Genomic DNA, 21,129 nt, shown 5'->3' with positions numbered 1-21,129 from the left:
GGGCATACTAAGGTTTACATTTTAAATATCTATGACATCTAACACGTAGTGACACCAAGGGCGTGGAAAGGTGACACAATATAAAGATTTCATACCCACTATGTAATGACTCATATGTATCTAAGTTTTTCTGTCAACTTAAGCACTAACATACAATTCTATATATATTGTCCAGTTTAAAACATGCAGCTAAGGAACAACCTACAATTCAAAGACAGAATCCAATGATATATCAAAACTGTATTGGTAACTATGAATTTTATTATGTGGACATCTACTGTGGCATGCATCTGTACAAACCTTTCAGGCAGTGGTCCACAGCTGGGTTATGAATAAAAAGGCATAAGTTTTTCTCTCATTTTATTACAATGAAGTTTAACAGTACAGAAAAGTCACATGACCTTGGTGGGTCAGATTTCTTAAACCCTGCAACATGAGGAACTCTAAATACATTAAATATTGTTATACATTCAGACTTCCAATGTACAGGTCTCGGAAACAGTTACAGCCCTCACCAAGCTAGGTTGGGGACATGAAGTCCAACAGCATCTGAAATGCTGTGAAGGCATAACTTTACAAATAGCAATGTAAGCTTACAGAACTTGCCTTTATTAAGGTGGTATGTTCATGTAATTCCAGCGCCTTCACAATATAACGAACCAAATTTACTATACTTCACTTCTAAAAACCTAGATGAAACATGAAAAAGAAGCCATACAGTATAAATTGCAACTTCAGGAAAAGTTCCTGCTTTATTATTCCAAATAATTTTTCCCATGTAAAATAAATGTCCAATAGTTCCTGGTATGTGGGAAGATAATGTTTGTTAAAGTCACAATGAAGCCTTATTGACGGAAGCTTGGCTATATAAACAGCACAAGTTGAGAAAAGGTTTAATCTCCAAACCTATTAGATTGGATGAAGTAAGATCAGTAACGGCCACCTTGCGACATTACAGGAGGTCTCATTCCCATCGGAGGTCGAGGAGGCCCACCTTGATAAGGGGGCACCATCGGCGGTCCCTGCCCATAAGGTGGCATAGCACCAGGAAGGTAACCTGGCATGCCTTGATGATGACCACCATACTGACCTAAAAAACACATTTAAAACACAAAAAATAAATTGAGTTGGTCTGTGCGTTATACTTTTAAATGCAATGTATTTTGCAGATAAATTTATGTGTATACTCAGAAAATCCACTAAATACAATAAACAAATACAGTAAACATAAAAAGTAATACCATGAGGCGGCATTGGGGGTCTCATTCCTTGTTGCTGTGGGATGCCTGGCTGTGGTGGCATCATACCTCCAATAGGTCCAACTGGTGGATTACCAATGGGAGCCTGTCCTGGTCGAGGAAGATTACGTTGATATTTAGGTAACTGTGCCCTTCTCTCTTCCTACAAATAAAAATGAACACAATGTTAAACACCTGAATGCAGAGAGCAGTCATTAAGCATAAAAGACAAACATCCAAAATCTTAGAGTAACTTTTTAAAAATGTACCCTTACTTCCCAACCACAATTTTTGCTCCACGAACCAGTCCAACTGCTTAAAATCTCAATGCCTCAAGAAAACCTCGCCTATTTTTATATTTGAAAAATGGCTAATAACTTCCCAGGAATTATACACTGCCTCAGCAAGAAAGTGTCTTGTGAAGAAAGTCGCTTCAAAGGATCTGTATATTCTACCTCACCACTTAACTGTTTCATCATTTACAAATTTATGTGTAACCAAAATGATTTTTGAGAGTTAAGAACCCAACTTACTGTCTTCTTTTAAACACAATCTGGGAGTAGGGGAAGGAGTGTGTCTAAGATCAAAACACGCAATATTCCCTTTATTTTGTGGTTCTTAATAATCAGAATAAAAACCACACAGTAAGCATTAGATCAGATTATAAGACCACTGGTGTACAAATTAATACTTTAAGAGGAAAAGTTACTACAACGGTATTCAAACTACGCTAATAAAAACCTGTAAAGAACTTACCAGTGATATATCCTCATCTGGGTGGATCAACTTACTGGTTGCACTGGTTGTCGTAAGTGTAGCAGGCTTACTTGTTATTGAAGCCGCTGGTTTAGCTGCAGTGCTATTTGTTGTACTAGTAGTTGAAGCTGTAGACTGTGTATAAGCAGGGAATGTAGGCTTTGGGGGTTCTGTAGTTGTTGCAGGGGTACTATTTAAGGGCTTGAAATCTGTACCAACAGGTCCTTGGACAGCTGCCTGAGCCTGGAAAACACAATCTTTCATTAAGGAAACTTCAAAAGCCACAACTGAATATATCTATTATAATTAACTTAAAAGTGAGATACCAACATTCAGTAAAGGACCAAACTTTCAATGAAATTAAAACAAAGTTAACATAACTAAAACTCCACAAAAAATCAAGATGATACACAAGAATATCAAAAGATGCTGGGTCAAAGTCACATCCAAAACTCAGCAGTGGAAACAAAGACTGCATATGTAACTTCTAAGATGTTATCTACCTTCTCACCAAAATTTACTTGCTTTACAAAGCTTTGTAGTTATTTCAGACTGATGAATTACACTGTATCAGAAAAGCATGTTCTACGTTTACTATTCTAAATTAGTTGTTTAATCAATCTACCAAGCACCTCAAAAAAAAAAAAAAGGTTAGAAATTACAAAATACAAATGTTGGATAAATTTTAGTTACTAAGCATACATAGCATGAACAGTATCAGTGGTGACACTTTAAAGATGTCCCTTCAGAGATATCTTTATATAGATAATACAATGTCCTCCCAATTAACAATGGCTAGATGATTATCATGGACAAAAGGGCTTAGTAGGATCTTTTAAGCGTAAAGTTACCAGTAATAGTAATATATGTGTTACTTTTCATAATACCAAACATCTGAAACATGAAAACTAGGCCAACTTTAGAACCAAATGCAAAGTACTAAATTTCCTTACATTGTATGTGATGCATTAAACAGCATAAATCAAAAAAGCTTAATCATGCATCAGGCTAACCATTGGCCACTATAATGCATTTACTGCTTACATGCTTTTAACCCTTTAGAACCATAGGAGTTTGGGGTACATTTTTTTCTATTAGTAGGAGTTCAAATTTTCAAATACCATTGATTTTTATACCATTAACTTTAAAAAAATTAAACATAGTGTATTTTTTGGGAAAAGATTTAGTTATAAAGTAGGGTCCAAAGGGTTAAGTTTATAAAGCCATTTTAACAACTTTAAACTGCAACTTCCTGCGTACTTGTGCTGTGCTAGGAAACAGAGCTTTAGAAGATGCAGACAGACTTTCTGAATTGGATGAAGCTGTACTTGAGCTTGTTACAGGTGTCCCCATCTGTAGCATAAAAGAAAGGAAACAATGAAAAGTCTCCAAACAAATGGGTGAAAATAAGCCATGTGGTAGACTTTTTTAGTATAGATTGCATTTTTTTAAACGCAAAATATAATGCAATCAAATCTGATTTATTTAAAGAGGCAGGCAGTTGATGCATTTACAATAAACAAAGTGACAGTATGAGCCTCAAAAAAAATCTTTAATTCTACACCAATAAACCTAGTTAACCAGTTTCTTTTCTAAAACTGGATGTGCTTTTGCACTGTGATTTGCCAAAAATGATACGTTAATTGAGAATAAAGATGCATTACTACTGACACTTCAATCCAATTCTCTATCAATGACTCCACAAGATTTTTGCCAAAAGTTTGACATCTCTCAATAAACAAAATCCCCACCCACCTCAAAAACATAAGATATGTGCTTACAGAGGACTTAAAAAGTAATACTTTTAATTTAGCAACCATAAACAGAAAAAAATTGAGAAAACAAAACTTCTATGGGATAATGTTAAAGTGAAAAAAAGAACACACATCCTGATCTTAATTCTGAATGAATTACATACATCTGTTTAATTCTGAATATAACTGGGAAAAAATAGCAAAAGTAAACAACCATTATACACATACGATATATATAACAAAAGCATCTTTAGCTTCTGAGTTCTGAAAAAAGACAAGTTCAGTAGGAAAGATTAAGTCTAGGTCAAATGATGTCCTTCCTGCAAAAGTGTAGCATTGTCATTTGTCACTGTTCTAGATTAAAGAGTCCAACGTTTCATTCCACTCACAGTTCAAGTGGTAAAAGAGGACCTCTAAACATTATCATGTATTTAAGTCCCCAGAAATTAAACTTTCATTTCTAACCAGAGTTCACAGCTATGAAAAAAATAACATACTATCTGGCTCTAGTCAATGTGTGCAAACATGCAAGAGAATAGGACACTTCTTTGTATTTAATAAATTATATTAAAAAGATTATAAACAAAAAATTGACCTATGACAATTTCAAGGATTTCTATAAACAACTACACTTTACCTTTAAATATAAGTGCACTCCTTTTCAGGAATTTCACCTTACCTGTCCAGCACTGGGGAAAAGAGGCTTAGTAACTGGAGGCTGTGGAGCAGGAACTGTTGCTGTTGGTGCAGGTGGTCTATTAAGAATGCCTGGTGCTGAAACAGCCTGCGCTTGAGTCATTGGAGGAATTCCAGGACGGGGAACAGGAGGGGGCATACCTATAGAGAAGAAATGTTGGGAGGATTGGGCGGGGGGGTGTTGAAACATTTAACTCAGAAAAAATTTTTCCCAAAACTGTTAAAATATACCGTATTAAAAATGCTTCTAGGGGCTCCTTAGGTGGCTCAGTTGGTTGGGCCTCTGACTCTTGATTTCTATTCAGATCATGGGATCAAGCCCCACATCAGGCTCCATGCTGGGTATGGAAAATGCGTAAGAGTCTCTCTCCCTCTCTCTTTCTGCATCCCCCCACTCACATGCTCTCTTTAAAAAAAAAATAAAAATAAAAAATAAGGGGCGCTTGGGTGGCTCAGTCATTAAGCGTCTGCCTTCGGCTCAGGTCATGATCCCAGGGTCCTGGGATCGAGCCCCGCATCGGGCTCCCTGCTTGGCAGGAAGCCTGCTTCTCCCTCTCCCACTCCCCGTTTGTGTTCCCTCTCTCGCTGTGTCTCTGTCAAATAAATAAAATCTTTAAAAAAATAAAAATAAAAATAAAATAAAGGGGCGCCTGGGCGGCTCAGTCAGTTAAGCGTCTGCCTTCAGCTCAGGTCCTGATCTCAGGGTCCTTGGGATTGAGACCCGAGTCAGGCTCCCTGCTCACCAGGGTGTCTGCTTCTCCCTCCCTTCCTCCCTGCTTGCGCGCACGCTCTCTCTCAAATAAATCAATAAAATCTTGAAAAACAAAAATAAATAAATAAATAATGCTTCTATGCTACAAAGTTACTGATAACTGTTCAATTCAATGAAGTCCAAATAACTTAGGCATTTGCCCATTGGAACAATCTTGCCTCAACCTTTCTATTCCTTTGTGTATTTTCAGAATTTTGGGAAGTGAAAGATACCACTACAGAGTCTATATATGGGGAAAATAGCAATTAAGCTTACCAATTTTAGTGACTGGCAAACTTTTTGAAACACGTAGTGAATTAGAGCAAACTTCCAACAGCTGGACGCTCTCTGAACTCTAATTCAAATTACTGTAAAAACTTTGATACGTCGTATACCCATAAAAATTTTTCCAGGGGCGCCTGGGTGGCTCAGTTGGTTAAGCATCTGCCTTCGCCTCAGGTCATGATCCCAGGGTCCTGGGATCAAGTCCCGCATCGGGCTCCCTGCTCGGTGGGAGTCTGCTTCTCCCTCTCCTCCCCGATCATTCTCTCTCACTCTCTCTCTAATAAATGAATAAAATCTTAAAAATTTTTTTTCCAGAAAACTAAGTTATTCCTGTAAACACTTTAAAGATTATATATATATATATTTTTTAAGATTTTACTTATTTATTTGACAGAGACAGAGCAAGAGAGTGAACACAAGCAGGGTAAGTGGGAGAGGGAGAAGCATCAAGGAGCCTGGTGTGGGGCTCAATCCCAGGACCCTGGGATCATGACCTGAGCCAAAGGCAGATGCTTAATGACTGAACCACCCAGGCGCCCCTAAAGATTGTATTTTTCTTAAGTAAACTCTACACCCAACATGGGGCTCAAACTTAAAACCTGAGATCAAAGGTTGCATGCTCTACAGGCTGAGCCAGCCAGGCGCCCCTCCTTTAAGCACTTGAAATAAATTTTCCTAAAATCCATCACTAATGCATTCTTCAAACTTCCTCAACATTACTTTGCCTAAAATTATCTCAAAACATAACATATGTGGAGCTACTGCCTATAAATAAATGGTTGCACCGGCAATGATGCAAATTTTACTGCTGCCTTACTTTAATGTGGAAAACCCCACGTTATAGGCTACAAAGTCAAGACAGGGTTTTGTTTTGTTTTTTTACGACTCCCTTGCAGCTAGAGGGTCCATTAGAACTGTTTCTAGCCAACAACAGGAGGCTAGGAAGCTTTTGGGAGAGTTACTTTGCTCCCTAATGGAAAAAAAAAAGAACACTTTGCTGTTGACACTCTTTGTTGCCTGCATTATCTTCTAACAACTGAGTGATGTGTCTGAGGGAGAAAAGCTAAGGCTAGCAAAGAAGAAAATTTAAAAACACATGGGTTCTTGACATTACCAGCCACTGAGGCTACCACTTTTCTTTCTGTTGAGTAAGACAATAAACGCTTACATTTTTAAATATGGTTTGATGGGTTTCTCCATTACTCACCTAAAATATGCCTAACAAATACAACCCCCAAGGGTGCCTGGGTGGCTCAGTTGGTTAAACATCTGCCTTCAGCTCAGGTCATGATCCCAGGGTCCTGGAATCGAGCCCAGCGTTGGGCTCCCAGCTTGGCAGGGAATCTGCTTCTCCTTCTCCCTGTGCTGCTCCCCGTGCTTATGCTCTCTCTCTCAAATGAATAAATAAAATCTTTAAAACAACAAACCCACAAATACAATGCCTCTTAGGTACATGAGCTTTGGTGCAGATTCTGTAACTTATTTTGACTGCTTTGAAACCTGTTTATTACCTATTTCAGAACTCAAAAAAAAAACCCCACAGTCCATTCCGACACTTCAAGTAATTTAAAAAAGAATTCAGCAACCTACGGAAATTATACATTACAATTGCACTAAAATCCACAAACCTATTGTCCAAAATAGAGAAGAATAAAGCATGCCAGTCACATTAAAAAAGGAATTATCTAATGTTTTATACCTGGTGGCATACCAGGCATCAGAGGTGGTATTCCTGGTCCAGGTGGCATCATTCCACCCATTGGCATCATTCTATTGGAAAGCAAATTTCAAGAAACAAACCAAGTTAATGAACAGTATAAACCATTAGAAAATATTTTGGCTAAAGCCTGAAACAACAGATAAAAGACTTGAATTTGACCCCTAATATTGAAATCAATCAACCTGAAAGAACACACAACACTAAAACAATTCTATCAAAATAAGCTCTCTAAATATCAGCAAACTCTTGGGTTTACTAGTAAAATAAAGAAAAAAAAAATCAGTCTTTGTTGACAAAACATTTTCATAAATTTAAAGTCACTAAAAACAATTATACCCTCCTTAATATACATAAGAGGCCTCATCTAAAATATGTGTAATTGGAAATCAAAATCACCTTCTGTCTCACTTGAAAATATCCAAACAAAATGTAAATAAAAAAGAAAAACTATTTCAGAATCATCAGATTTTTCAAAAGGAAAGTACTGAATACACACTGTGGAGTAAAGACTTTTTTTGGAGGGTTACAAAAAAAAAAAAAACCACTACCACCAAAATTAAAGACAGTCAAAAGTAAACTCACACAATTGCCTAATTTCTATTTGTAATAGCTACCTTACACTAAACCATGACTTAAAAACATAACCCGTATTTATTTTCCTTCCCCTAAAAGAGCTCACCTTCAAATATCAGTGTCCAATTCACTTAAAACAGTTAAAAGTTTGTGAATTCTTAATTGAGGACTTTATCAAAAGATAAACTTCTACATATATATATGTATATATATAGTTTTCATTACAAGAAAACCGAATTATCTTCTATAAATAATAAAGCATGTAATTTGGCAAAAGAATATCTATTCTTTCTTAAATAACCTTTTTACTAAATTCCATTACTTTAGCAGTTTGGGGAAAAACAGCCACATTTAGAAAATGCTTTATTTATATGGGTCTATTATAATTTCCTCACAGATGTTTTATTTCCCTCCATTAAGAGATCTGTGTCAACCAGCTTGCACATTTTAGAAGTTTTAGTGAGGAAGGTTAGAAAATTTCTGAAGTCAACTGAATAGATACCATTAAACACACAAAAAAATGACATTATGATTATACCTCCTGAATTACATTATGAATGAGATGCTTACATGTTTTCACCGCAAAATGACTGGGTGTATTTTCTCTGATGATGCAATCTGTGAAAATGTATGACAAAATCAAAATCTAACTGTGATTTTCAAAATACAGTGGGAAAGTGTATTGTATACCTCTCACATCCAACAATATTTAAGTAAAAGTGATAGGCACGAGCACCTCATATCCATTTTAGTTCTTGAGGATTTGACAAATAAAATCATTTACAGAGTTTGCTTCTTGTCACAACTACAAAGTGTCATGGACAGTTCTGAATCTCAGAAACACCAATCTATAACCAACTACTTTAATTACATCAGATGCAATTGAAGCAGATGGCTGCCTACAGACATCCTAAAGCCCAAAAATCTATTCTCTTCAGAGGCAAATTTATATTCATTTAATTTGTTGGTAGACCCCTTTATTAGACAAGTTTAATATTTATGGAGCCCATACCTTTTAGAAGAAAAAAAAAAAAAAAGGCAAAGTAACATTTTAAAATTCATAGAACACCCAAGTTGAAAAAGATCATTACTAGGCACAAGCCCACAAGTCAATTAAAAGTTCTCTTACCCAGGTGGCATGCCTGGCATAACTGGTGGCATTCCTGGCATCAGAGGAGGAACACCTGGCATTAATGGAGGTATGCCTGTAAGAATTTCAACAACAACCACAAAATATATTAGAGTAAGAGAAAATTTTAATACTTTTACACCGTATCAATAAAGTCCTTAAAATGTTAAATTTTAAGAAACCTTATGTAATACCTGGAGGCATTCCTGGTGCTCCCGGAACTGGTGGCAGTCCTGGCTGTGCCATTGGGGGGATATAACCCTGTTGAGGTTGAACAGGCTGTGGCTGAAATGAAGTTGAAGCTGCAGAGTCATCATCATCATATTCATCAGAATCATCTTGTTGCTTCTTTTTTTGACTCTCTGCTAAAAAAGTTTTAATTAGTTTTTCCCATAAAGTAAAAAAAAAACTCAGCAAGTTGGACATTCAACATTTAAAAAAAACGATTTTAGGGCGCCTGGGTGGCTCAGTCGTTAAGCGTCTGCCTTCATCTCAGGTCATGATCACAGGGTCCTGAGATCGAGCCTCGCATTGGGCTCCCTGTTCAGCAGGGAGAGTCTGCTTCTCCCTCTCCCTCTGCCCCTCCTGCTTACTCTCTCTCAAAGAAATAAATAAAATCTTTAAAAAATAATGATTATTTCAGTGCAATTAGCTCAGGAGACTTTTCTTACAAAAAAAAAATCAGTCAATACTGTTCTTTTTAAATAAATAAAATCTTTAAAAAAAATTAAAAAAAAAAGCGGGGCGCCTGGGTGGCTCAGTCGTTAAGCATCTGCCTTCAGCTCAGGTCATGGTCCCAGGGTCCTGGGATCGAGCCCCGCATCGGGCTCCCTGCTCGCCAGGAAGCCTGCTTCTCCCTCTCCCACTCCCCCTGCTTGTATTCTTGCTCTCGCTGTCTCTCTCTCTGTCAAATAAATAAATAAAATCTTAAAAAAAAAAAAAAATATATATACTGTTCTTTTTACTCTTCAAATGGGTTTTCAATCTATATTAAGCCAAGATTAACATACTTTCCCTATTTTATGACAGATAAAAGTAATTTTCCTAAGTCAGTTTTATTTTAAAAAATAGCTTTCTATTCCATCCCAAAAGGTAAACTATGACAAAGAGACCTGACCTCTCTGCAATGCTTTTCAAAGCAGAATTTTCAGGGCACCTGGCTGGCTCAGTCGGTAGAGCATGTGACTCCAGATCTTGGGGTCTTGAGTTCAAGCTCCACACTGGGTGTAGAGCTTACTCAAAAAAAAAAAAAATTGGGGGGCACCTGAGTGGCTCAGTCGGTTAAGTGGCTGCCTTTGTTTGGGTCATGATCCCAGGGTCTTGGGATCGAGCCCCACGCAAGGCTCCTTGCTTCTCCCTCTCCCTCCTGCTATGCCTACTTGTGCTCTGTCAAGTAAATAAATAAAATCTTTAAGAAAAATCTCATGGGGCGCCTGTGTGGTGGCTCAGTCAGTTGAGTGTCTGACTCTTGATTTCAGCTTAGGTCATGATCCCAGGGTCCTGGGATTGAGCCCTAGGTCTAGGCTCCCCACTCACTGCGGAGTCCGCTTGAGAGTCTCTCTCCCTCTGCCCCTCCCCGCCAAGCTCGCTTGTTCACTCCCTCCCTCTCAAAAAATAAAAAAATAAACCCTAAGAACATAAAATAAAATAAAGGGGTGCCTGGGTGGCTCAGTCGGTTAAGCATCCAACTCTTGGTTTCAGCTCAGGTCATGATCTCAGGGTTGTGAGATTGAGCCTGGGCTCAGCGCAGAGTCTGCTTGAGATTCTCTATTTTCCCCCCTACCCCCCATCGCTTGAACGTGTTCTCACAGTAAATAAAATCTTAAAAAGAAAAAAATTTGATAGGTGATTAATAACTTCTACCATCTGGATAGTGATCGCAAATTCCAAGTCAAATAACAGCACTAAAAATTTTTACTGTTAGTGGTTATACAATTAAATCAAAACAAGCAACCTTCATTTTCAAAAACCTCAACACTTGTTAATTCCACTTAGAATTCAGTTAGGAACAAAACATAATAAAGTGTTTGGAATGATCCACGTGGTATTACATATACACAAATTAAATATACAACTTCAAACATTAAAAGACATAAAAACAACACTCAAAATTGGAATTTTGAATAAATCTAACATCCACTATTTAATTTATACGTCAAAAGTATTATAATACTCTCATCAGTGAAGCTGTATTAAGAAAAAGCATAGATCTTAATATTTACCTTGTGTTTTCTGTTCAAGAAGTCGTCTTCTTTCATCCATGTCTTTTTCTGGAATTCCTTCCATACCATATATTTCCAATTCTATGTCTGTTCTCCCAGGTATTGCATTTGGTACAGCATCTATTGTCTCTTTATGCACCTAACATTAAAATAAACTTCCATTAGATAGACTAAAGTGCCTCATAAAGTCCTTTAAGAGTAATTTGAAATTACTTAGGGAACACTTAGTATAATGGTTAAGAATATTTGGTTCTAGTGAGACTGTCTGGATTCAATCCTTCCTCAGTTTTGCTGCTTACTAACTAGGTATGTATATTAGGCAAATCATTTAAGATTACTCCACCCATAATACCTAACAACTAGGATCATTCTAAGGATTAAATAAAATATAAGGAATATAAAAAGCACTTGGTAGTATGTCTAACACATAGTAAGGGCTCAATAAACATTAATTCCAAGTTTACTATAAAACTTATGAAACAGTCTTATTAAGAATTAAAATAAAATTTCCAAGAATGGATTTTTTTTTTTAAGATTTTATTTATTTATTTATTTGAGAGAAAGAGAGAGAGACAGAGAAACAGCATGAGAGGGGAGAGGGTCAGAGGGAGAAGCAGGCTCCCCGCTGAGCCGGGAGCCGGACGTGGGACTCCATCCCAGGACTCTGGGATCATGACCTGAGCCGAAGGCAGTTGCTTAACCAACTGAGCCACCCAGGCGCCCCCAAGAATGGATCTTGAGACAAGCCTATGGTTACAAACTATAAAAGTGACTTTTACAATTAGCGTTACCCATAACTAATGAGTTACCTGAGGCACTTAACACTGCACAGCAGTGATCCTGTCATTACCCTATATTTGGTAGATCACAAAGAGGAGAAAGTTCTATGAAATCTATGATTTTTTTCACTGTATTGTTTTTGCTAGAACAAATGTTTCTAACCCTCAAACATGTGTCTCTTTTGCCAATAAGGTAAAATTCCTGCTCATCTTGGTTTCTTCAGCAACTTGCATTAAACTTAGGCTAAAAAATGTCAAAGTATTTTGCCTAGGCTATCAGCATCACCTGAAAGCTTATTAGAAATGCAAATTCTCAGGATACCCTCACCCCATCAGAAACCCTTGGGTAAGGCTAGCAATCTGTGCCTTAACAAGCCCTCCAGGTGATTCTGAGGCATGCTCAAGCTTGAGAACCACTGATTTAGGTTAGTAATGACTTGGACATATTTGTCCAATACTCAATTTTTCTTTCCTCCCAAGACACTTTCATGTAAGAATAGAAAGGTAATTAAAGGAAGCTAAGTATATTCTTCTTAGGTATGTATCTCAAAGATTTTAAACAGCAACATGCAAATCAAATTAAAAAATTACCACAGTTTTTGATTAATCTTTAACCACTGTTCCTTACTGTGATTCAAAGATCCATGAATAAAGCTACTCAACAAGCTTAATCACCCTGTTTTCTAAGTTTTTTGGAATGTTACTATTCTTAACAAATGCAGATTAAGTAATTCATGTTTTCCAAAGAAATAAAATTATATTCACATACACATTAGTCTTTGTTATATTTCTAAATGATAAGGCCAAGAATAAACATATCAAAAGCTGTTCAAAAGGAAGGAAAAATAACATGATTTACCTAACTACCTCACAATATCCCAGCCAGAATTAGATTTCTTACAATCTTGCCTAGAAGTTGGTAGGGTCTTGGCTGAAAAGACAGGAGCAAGCACTGATGTGAACCATCTAAATTATTAATGTCCTAGGCTTACCATCTATACAATTGGAGGATGTATCTGATTTAACTGCCATGCCTATCTCACAGGTTGCTGTGAAACTACACTAGGACTATAGAAATAGAAGCACTTAATCAATTAAAGATGTTACTGAAATAAATTTCTCAACTAATCTTCTAGTTCCATTCCATTTCTCTGCCCTTCTCTATAGCACAACTTCTTCAAGGAGTGCCTCTACTTCCTTATTTTCTCTTGAAAGCACTCCAAACAGGCTTTCATCCTCATCATTCTAGGAAATCACTCTTGGCAAGCGACCAATGACCTCCACTTTGATTCATCCAATCTCAGTCCTCTTCTTCCTTGACCTACCACCAGCATTTGACTCAGTTGAATAACTCACTCCTTGAAACATTTCATTTGGTTTCCAGGGCACAATTCTCTTGGATTTCCTACCTTTTCAATGTCCTTGAATGGTTTATTTTAATCTTCCAACCTTTAAATGCTGGGAGTGGCCTAAGGTAGAGTCCCTGCACTTCTTTTTTATCTATATTCTACTCCCTAAGAAGAGAGAACATCTAGTATAATGAGTTAAAACAGCTGTCCTTACACGGTATCCTTCCAAATTTCTATCTCCAGCTCCCACTTCTCTGAACTCCAGGCTTGTAGACACACTGCTTATAGGACATCTCCATCTGGATATTCAGTAAACCTTTTCAAAATTAAATACCCATACTCAAAATTAACATAACACAACCTTGATATCCTCATCTCTAAACCAATTCTTTCTGCAGCTTTCTACATCTCTATGTATGGTTAACTCATGTCACACTCCTCAGACCAAAAACCTTCAGATCATCTGTAACTCCTCACCTCATTTTACTCCACATCTAATCCACCAGCAAATTCTGGTCTCTGTCACCATCACCTCGCCTGGAATACTCTAGTCATCTTAAGTGTTCTCACTGCACTCTGCAGCCTGTCTATCTCAAGCCTACAGCCAGGACAAGTCTTTAAAAAAAAAAAAAAAGTGCATCAGAGCATGCTCTACCTCTACTCAAACTTCCCATTTATTCAGAATTAAAGAGAATGGCCTACAGTAAGTAAGCCCTCCTATATAAAGCACATTGCTACCCTTTCCTTTTTCCTTCAATATAGGAGAATGCTCCTGTAACACGAGGGTCTTTCATCTGCTATTCCCCAGAAGCTCTCTCTCACTTCCTTTCACATCTCTGTTCAGATGTCAGTTTCTCATTCAGGCCTTTCCTATCTTGTGGCCCTCCCTATGCCCCCTACCTAGTTTTAGTTTTCCCTATCACTTATCACCAAAAACCTAAATAGTTTATTTTCTTCTACCATATGAATCTAAACTCCACAATGGTGACTTCTTCACAGCTGTATACTTAGTGCCTAAAACACTGTCTAGCACAATACCCTCTCATAGGAACTTTTTGTGATAAATAGTAATATTCTGTATCTAAACTACCCAATAGTTATCCACCAGCCACATGTGACTGAGCACTGGAAATGTGGCTATAACGTGACTGACGTTAAATTTTTAATTTTTAAATTAAGTTTTTTTTTTTTTTTTTTTTAAAGATTTCAGAGAGTGTGAGAAAGCACGGCGGGGGGGGGAGGGGACAGCGGGAAAAGGAGCAGGCTCCACTCAGTAGGGAACCTGATGTGGGGCTTGAATCCCAGGACCCTGGGATCATGACCTGAGAGAAGGTAGGCACTTAACCAACTGAGCCACCCAGGCACCCCTAAGCTTCTTTTAAGTAGCCACATGTAACTAGTGATTGCCACAGTGGAAAACTGTGGGTCTAGCATGTAGCAGGATCTAAAATATTTTTGAATGGATATTAAATTATTGTTATAGTTATATAATTGGAGTAAAAAGGATCTATATAAACTTATTTTCTTTTATAAACTTATTTTTAAACTCGGGGAAACAACATCTTATTTTAATTTACCTCCCTGCCTCCTACCAACAGTAGTTTCCAATGAATAGGGATTTGCTCATCTCTCATCCCTCTAGGGTCCAATTAGGCAAAAATTCAGGCAGCTCTAGGATTGGTAAAAGTAGAAGAAATAATGTTGAATAAAACATAAAGGCACTTACTAGATCATTAAAAATATAAATTGCAAAGCTCTTTCTACCTAGCAAGGAGAAAAAACTCCAGAAACCCAAAAATTATCAAATGAAACGCGATGTTACCGTTCCAAAAGAGGTCCATGGAATAACAGAAGTAAGCCTATCCCCAGGCAACAGATTATAACAAATCCTTCAATGGCAGTGAGTAATGGTAGCTAATTATGTATTAATTCTCATAGGATTAGAACTGGTCAGCCTGACTACAAAATTTACATCACTGATACTTGTTCTCTAACCCAAGTACAGAGGAGATACTTCAGGACCTCAACTTAGTTGTCACCGATCTAACCTAGGATAAAAAAGATTATCAATAATTCAAAAATAAACAAATTTTCTCTGAACATTAAAAAAATCAATTATTTATCTTAATGGCTAAAAACAGGTTTTTTTTTTAAAGCTGACTGACCACATCTAATCTTCTGCAATAAACAAAACCCTACAGCTGTCAAAGAGAAATTCAAAAATTTTTTCCATATGGTTTCCAAACAAAGGGGTAATAATTAAATACAGAAAAAAAAAATCCTTACCTGCATGCAATGAATAGCTAAGCCAGGTCCTGTGTACAACTTCTTATGACATATATGGCATTTAAAATGTTTTGCTTTTTGGTGTTGTATAAGAATCTTCTCATCATCAAAATCTCTATTACAATACCTGATCAATGTTGTTAAGGTACAAAACCAGCATAATAATGACACTGCTTATAAAAAAAATGGTCATATAAGAGAACAGGAAAAAGAACATTAAAATATAAAAACAGTTTAAACCAAAAATGTAACTTATACAAACTTTGCTTCTGCTATTTACTATACAATTTGGAATTATCTTGCCATGTAATTCTACTAAGTTTCCTGGAAAACCCATAATCTCTCTTCACAACCTCTAAATGAACACATCTCAGTAATCAGCAATATAGTTTTGTCAAATCCCTGCATTTAACAAAGATTTAAGTGAAACTAACTTTTTTATTCAATATTTCAACATTTAAAACATTTAAAATGCATACTGTGGACTGGACAGTTCAATGTTAAAAAAATCCCCAAGTTTATGTCAAGACTGAATTTCAAAATAGAATTCATTAAATAGAAAACAAAAAATAATCGAAATGTTAAAAATCTACCTAATATCTGGAATTTTAAAATATATTATTTAAATCCAAAAATAAGCTCATAATGAATAAGAACATATCCATATGAACAATCCATAGTTGTCTGCAACTCCTTACAAATGTATGTTGCCATGGAATGTATCGAAACTCACAGATAAGTTACATTAATAAAACTGAGAATTTTTATCTCGTCAGATTTTTCTAAAAGCACATTAAAAAAAATTAGTGACTTTTTCAACTTAGCATGTAAATAAATGTAATTCTGTAACAAACCGTTTTTAAGTACAAGACAAGTAAAACCAATTTTAACGTAAAGTGTATTAGCGCTTCCGGAAAAAGTGTTAAAAAGACGCCACGTTTTAGTAAGCAACAAGAAGCATTTTTAGTCTTACAAAGCCAGGTAATAGACACAAGAAACTCCACCCTCTAAGAGAACGCTTCTTGAAGATTAAGGCGCCAGCGGGTGAGACGCGGAAGCTAGTTCTCCTCCACCCCGGCCAAAAAAAAAGGCGGGGGGGGGGAGGTCCGAAACCAGGGTCGACTAACACAAGCCTTTACTAAACCACCGAATCTACAAATAAAACTGAAAAAAGTGGGTGACAGACTCCGGAAGCTCTCCCCTAATCCTCCAAAGACTCAATCAGCGTATTATACTCGAAGAAAGTCCCTTTGTTGAATCGTCACCAAAACAACGGAGTGTGGCAGAATATCCTTAAGGGACACTGTCCTTGGTGGAGGGGTCCAAGCCGCCTCCCAGCGGTTGAGTCAACGCTCACACCAAAGCAAGAACCTCCTGAGTCACGGAGTCCCACGACCCCCAACTGCCAGAGCCTCCCGCCCTGGGGACTTCATTTTCTGCAAAGCATTCCCAGGTCCGGCTCCGGCCACCAAGCCGCCCACCTCGAGGCCTAGATCCCAGACGCTCTCTGCCACAGGCCAGAGCAAGGCCTCCCAGTCCCAGTCACCACCAACCGGCGCCCCCGCTCGGCCTCGACTTCAAACCGATAAAGGATATCAGCACCACGGCTTCAGCTGCTTCTTCTTCTTGCGACCCATAACTGCGCTCTACCGACAAAGTAAAAGGGGGGGGGGGAACCAAGGGGGAAAAACGAGGCAAAAATCGCTCACTCTTCCGACCCAACGGCCACAACCGCGTCTCACAGGAAACAGACACAAAATGGCTGACGCCCTCGTTCCCCGCTCTGCTACCATCAGGCACTGCGGCCGGAGGCGGTGCCAGGCAGGGAAGGGTCACATGACGCAGGCCTCCTCCCTGAGTGGGGGGAGACTCGTGGCCGCTGAGGTGTGGCCGCCATCTTGTCCTCTTAAGCTGTCGCGGCCCTTGTTGGCCGTGCTTGCTGATCCCTCCGGTTTCCTTTTTAAGGAAGCTGGCTACCGAGGTACCCCGAGACGCTCGCTAATTGAAGGAAAAAAAAAACCTGGAAAGAGTATCATTGTAATTAAGGACAGACTACAAATAATAATGAGACAGCGCCCAACTTTTAATTTTTCGTTGCCCGGATTAATCCTTTCTGTAGTAAGTGTTGGGCATTTGCTTATTACATGTTAAGTTAAAGAAGTGGCAGTCTCTGCCTTGTAATACACAGATTGGTGGCAGATGAGTAATCAAGGCAGTGTGGTCAGCGCGGTGATGGGGGAAATACAAGGTGCTGCAGACCTCTGGAGGGGAGCACCAACAAGGGTCTTGGCGGTCATTGGGGTGTCAAGAAAGGTTTTCTGAAGGGTCCGTGGGAGCAAGGGAAGTGGAAGAGAGAGAATCGCATTGAAGGAGCAAAAAATGCAAGTCTTTGAGGCTGAGCACCTGAAAAACACTAATGGTGTTAGGGCTGGAGCTTACAGTGATGGGGCTGGTGGCAAGAGATAATCTTAGGGAGGAAAAAAAAGCGGGGGGAGGGAATGCAAGCTGGAGAGGAAGAAGTAAAACCGTGTTCACAGATAGCATAATCTTATGGGTTGGACTGTGTCATTGTGTGTGTGTCCCCCACACCACGCAATCACCCGCAAAGAAAAATTAAGTCCTAACCCCCAGTACCTCAGAATGAGACTTTTAGCGGTGAGCAAGCTGACACTCTAGTAGAGGAAACAGACAATAAACAAATGTATAATGTCAGAAGTGATAAGTGCACTGAAAAATAACTAAACAATATAAGGGGACAGGATAGAGACTTGCTGGGATGACAGCAGAGGTTTGTGTGGGATGTGTTTTGTATAGGGCATTTTCTGAGTGAGGAGGTGACATTTGTGCAGAAAATTGAATGATATCAAAGAAAAAGGCCATGCAGATATTTAGGGGCATTTCAGACAGAAGCACAAGTTAAAAGACTGTTACATTGGGGGAAAAAAAAATTGAAGGGTTTGAAAAACACCAGGAAATGTGACCAGAACAGATTGAGCAAGGGAGAGAATGATAGGAAATGAAGTCAGAGGGGGTGGTAGAGGCTAAATTAAGAAGGCCTCTGTGCATCACACAGAGACTTTTTCTTAGAATTCTAAGACCCAGGGCACCTCGGTGGCTCAGTTGGTTAAGCGACTGCCTTCGGCTCAGGTCATGATCCTGGAGTCCAGGGATCGAGTCCCGCATCAGGCTCCCTGCTCGGCAGGGAGTCTGCTTCTCCCTCTGACCCTCCCCCCTCTCATGCTCTCTCTATCTCATTCTCTCTCAAATAAATAAATAAAATCTTTATAAAAAAAAAAAGAATTCTAAGACCCAAGCAGGAGAATACAATATAAAATAACAGTTAAGATTATAGATTGATCAGGGTGCCTGGGTGGCTCAGTAGGTTAAGTATCTGCCTTTGCCTCAGGTCATGATTCCAGGGTCCTGGATGGAGCTGGAGTTGGGCTTTATGCTCAGCAGGGAGTGTGCTTCTCCCTCTACCTCTGCCACTCATCCTGCTTGTGTGCTCATGTGCGCGCTCTCTCTCTGTCAAGTAAATAAATAAAATCTTTAAAAAACAAAAAAAATGGGAGGAAAAAAAGCCAGTAATAAGATTCCGTAAGATCACCCTGTCTGCATTACTTTCTTGGCAGTAATTACATTCTGCCCTTCCCCATGTGTATACCTTGTCTCCTTCAATTGTGTTGCCAGGATAAAAACTTAAATACTGGATTGTTTTTCTATATGTGCACATATTCTAGTTCATTCTTTTTAATAGCTGCATAGTCTTCAGGTACACATGTGTATTAGTTTCCTATTGCTGCTGTAACAAAATTAACCACAAATTTAGTGGCTTAAAACAACACAAATTTATTATATTACAGTCCTGGAGATCAGAAGTCTGAAATGGCAGGCCTGCATTCCTTCTGCAGCCTCTAGGGGAGAATCACGTATTGCCTTTTCTAGCCTCTAGAGAATGTGCAATTTGTGGTCCCAAATCACTTCCGTCTCTATATATCACAATTGCCTTCTTCTCTCTGATTTCCTGTCTCCTTCTTACAGAGACTCTTAGGGTTACACTGGGCCTACTTGGATAATCCAAGATAATCGTCCCATTTCAAGTTCCTTAATATAATCACAACTGCAGAGTCCCTTTTGCTATGTGAGGTAAAATATTCTCAGGTTCCAGAGATTAGGACGTGGACATCTTCGTTGGGGAGTGTGGGGGGTGATTATTCTGCCGGCCACTGCATGTACCAAAAACTTACATAATCAGTACTCTATTGACCAACATTCAGATTGTATCTAGTTTTTTATCATTATAAACCATGTTGCAAGGAATATTTTTGGACTTGTATTTTCACACTTACATAAATGTATCCATTTGATGATGTCCTGGTGTTGCATTGATAGTCAAAGGGTATGTGAATTTAAAATATTGATAGACGTTTTCAAATTCCTTTCTAAACCATGTGCATTGAGGGCACCCAGCTGGCTTAATTGGTAGAGCATGCAACTCCTGATCTCAGGGTTATGAGTTCAATCCCCACATTGGATGTAGACATTACTTTAAAAAATAAAATCTGAAAAACAAAATAAAATTAACCACATGCATTAATTTTATTCCTATCAACTGTTTAGGAGAGTGAATGCTTCTTTACACACCCCAACGCAAGGTATTACCAAACTTTCAAATGTTTGCTAATCTGCCAGGTGAAAAGCAGTACTATATACTACCAATTTCATTTGAAATTGAACAGTTTATTTACTTACATATTCTTCATTTTTATTTCTTCTGCGAACTGCCTATTGTCTTTCTTTTTTATCGATGAATGACAGCCCTTCATCTATTATATATGTTGCAAATATTTTTCCTAGTTGGTCATTTGTGTTTTGACTTTGGGCAACACAGAAGTTTCGTCTTTACCTGGTCAGATTTACTAATCTTTTCCCATGTGGTTTCTAAGTGTTTTAAATATTTAGAAAGGCCTTCTTCAAGAATCTTCAAAATTCTTCCATGTTTTCACCTGGGAGGGGGCATTTTAAATTCTTATATATTTTGGGGTGCCTAGGTGGCTCAGTCAGTTGGGCCTCCTACTCATTTTGGCTCAAGTCATGATCTCGGGGTCCTGGGGTCAAGCCTGGGGTCAGGCTCCCCACTGGGCAGGGAGTCTGCTTGTCTCCCTCTCCTTCTGTTCCTCCCCCGCCTGTGCGTGCTCTCTCTCTTTCAAATAAATAAATTTTTATATCTTTTATCAAACTGGTGCACGTGAGTGCGTGTCCACGCTCTTGAAGGGTGGTGGGAGGGCCCATTCATCCTTTTCCAGGTGGCTAGCTAATAGTACCATGTTTATTACGTCTCCTAGACGTCTTAGACGATAGCCATAGGAGAAAAGGGAGTCAAGAGAGAAATGGTAAAAGATTCTGCAGGAGGTAATTCGGCGCACCCACCAGCCCCTACCGGGAGTAAAGGCCCCCGCCCCCTACAGCGGCTTCCTGGCCTGCGACTCCGGGAAACAGGCGGAACGCAGGTGCGCGAGGCCTGGGAGCCGCACGAGCCCGGCCTCGGAGGACTGTACGGCAGCGGGGGAGCGGTTTGGCGGGAACACAGG

At 38.7% G+C, this 21,129-nt stretch overlaps 1 protein-coding gene across 5 annotated transcripts; it reads right to left on the bottom strand.

The window, feature by feature from the left end:
- Positions 1-347: 347 nt before the first annotated feature.
- Positions 348-17,346, bottom strand: ZNF207 (zinc finger protein 207). 5 transcript variants are annotated; one of them, XM_021703897.2, is made up of 12 exons: positions 17,135-17,346; positions 15,539-15,665; positions 11,125-11,263; positions 9,097-9,267; positions 8,903-8,978; positions 8,344-8,391; positions 7,180-7,250; positions 4,428-4,585; positions 3,255-3,347; positions 1,995-2,237; positions 1,242-1,401; positions 348-1,090 (listed from the first exon to the last, which is right to left on the bottom strand). In XM_021703897.2, exons 1-12 carry the CDS (start codon positions 17,173-17,175, stop codon positions 930-932), a joined length of 1,488 nt encoding a protein of 495 aa, XP_021559572.1. In that variant the 5' UTR covers positions 17,176-17,346; the 3' UTR covers positions 348-929. The 5 variants fall into 5 exon arrangements, with proteins under 5 accessions (XP_021559572.1, XP_044777291.1, XP_021559574.1 ...); XM_044921356.1 differs by having other exon boundaries at positions 9,097-9,264; positions 15,539-15,666; positions 17,136-17,346; XM_021703899.2 differs by lacking the exon at positions 3,255-3,347.
- Between the last annotated feature and the right edge of the window lie 3,783 nt (positions 17,347-21,129).

Source organism: Neomonachus schauinslandi, chromosome 15 (assembly GCF_002201575.2).
Source record: "Neomonachus schauinslandi chromosome 15, ASM220157v2, whole genome shotgun sequence".
Classification (NCBI taxonomy): domain Eukaryota; kingdom Metazoa; phylum Chordata; class Mammalia; order Carnivora; family Phocidae; genus Neomonachus; species Neomonachus schauinslandi.
This window is presented reverse-complemented; position numbering and strand designations above follow the sequence as displayed.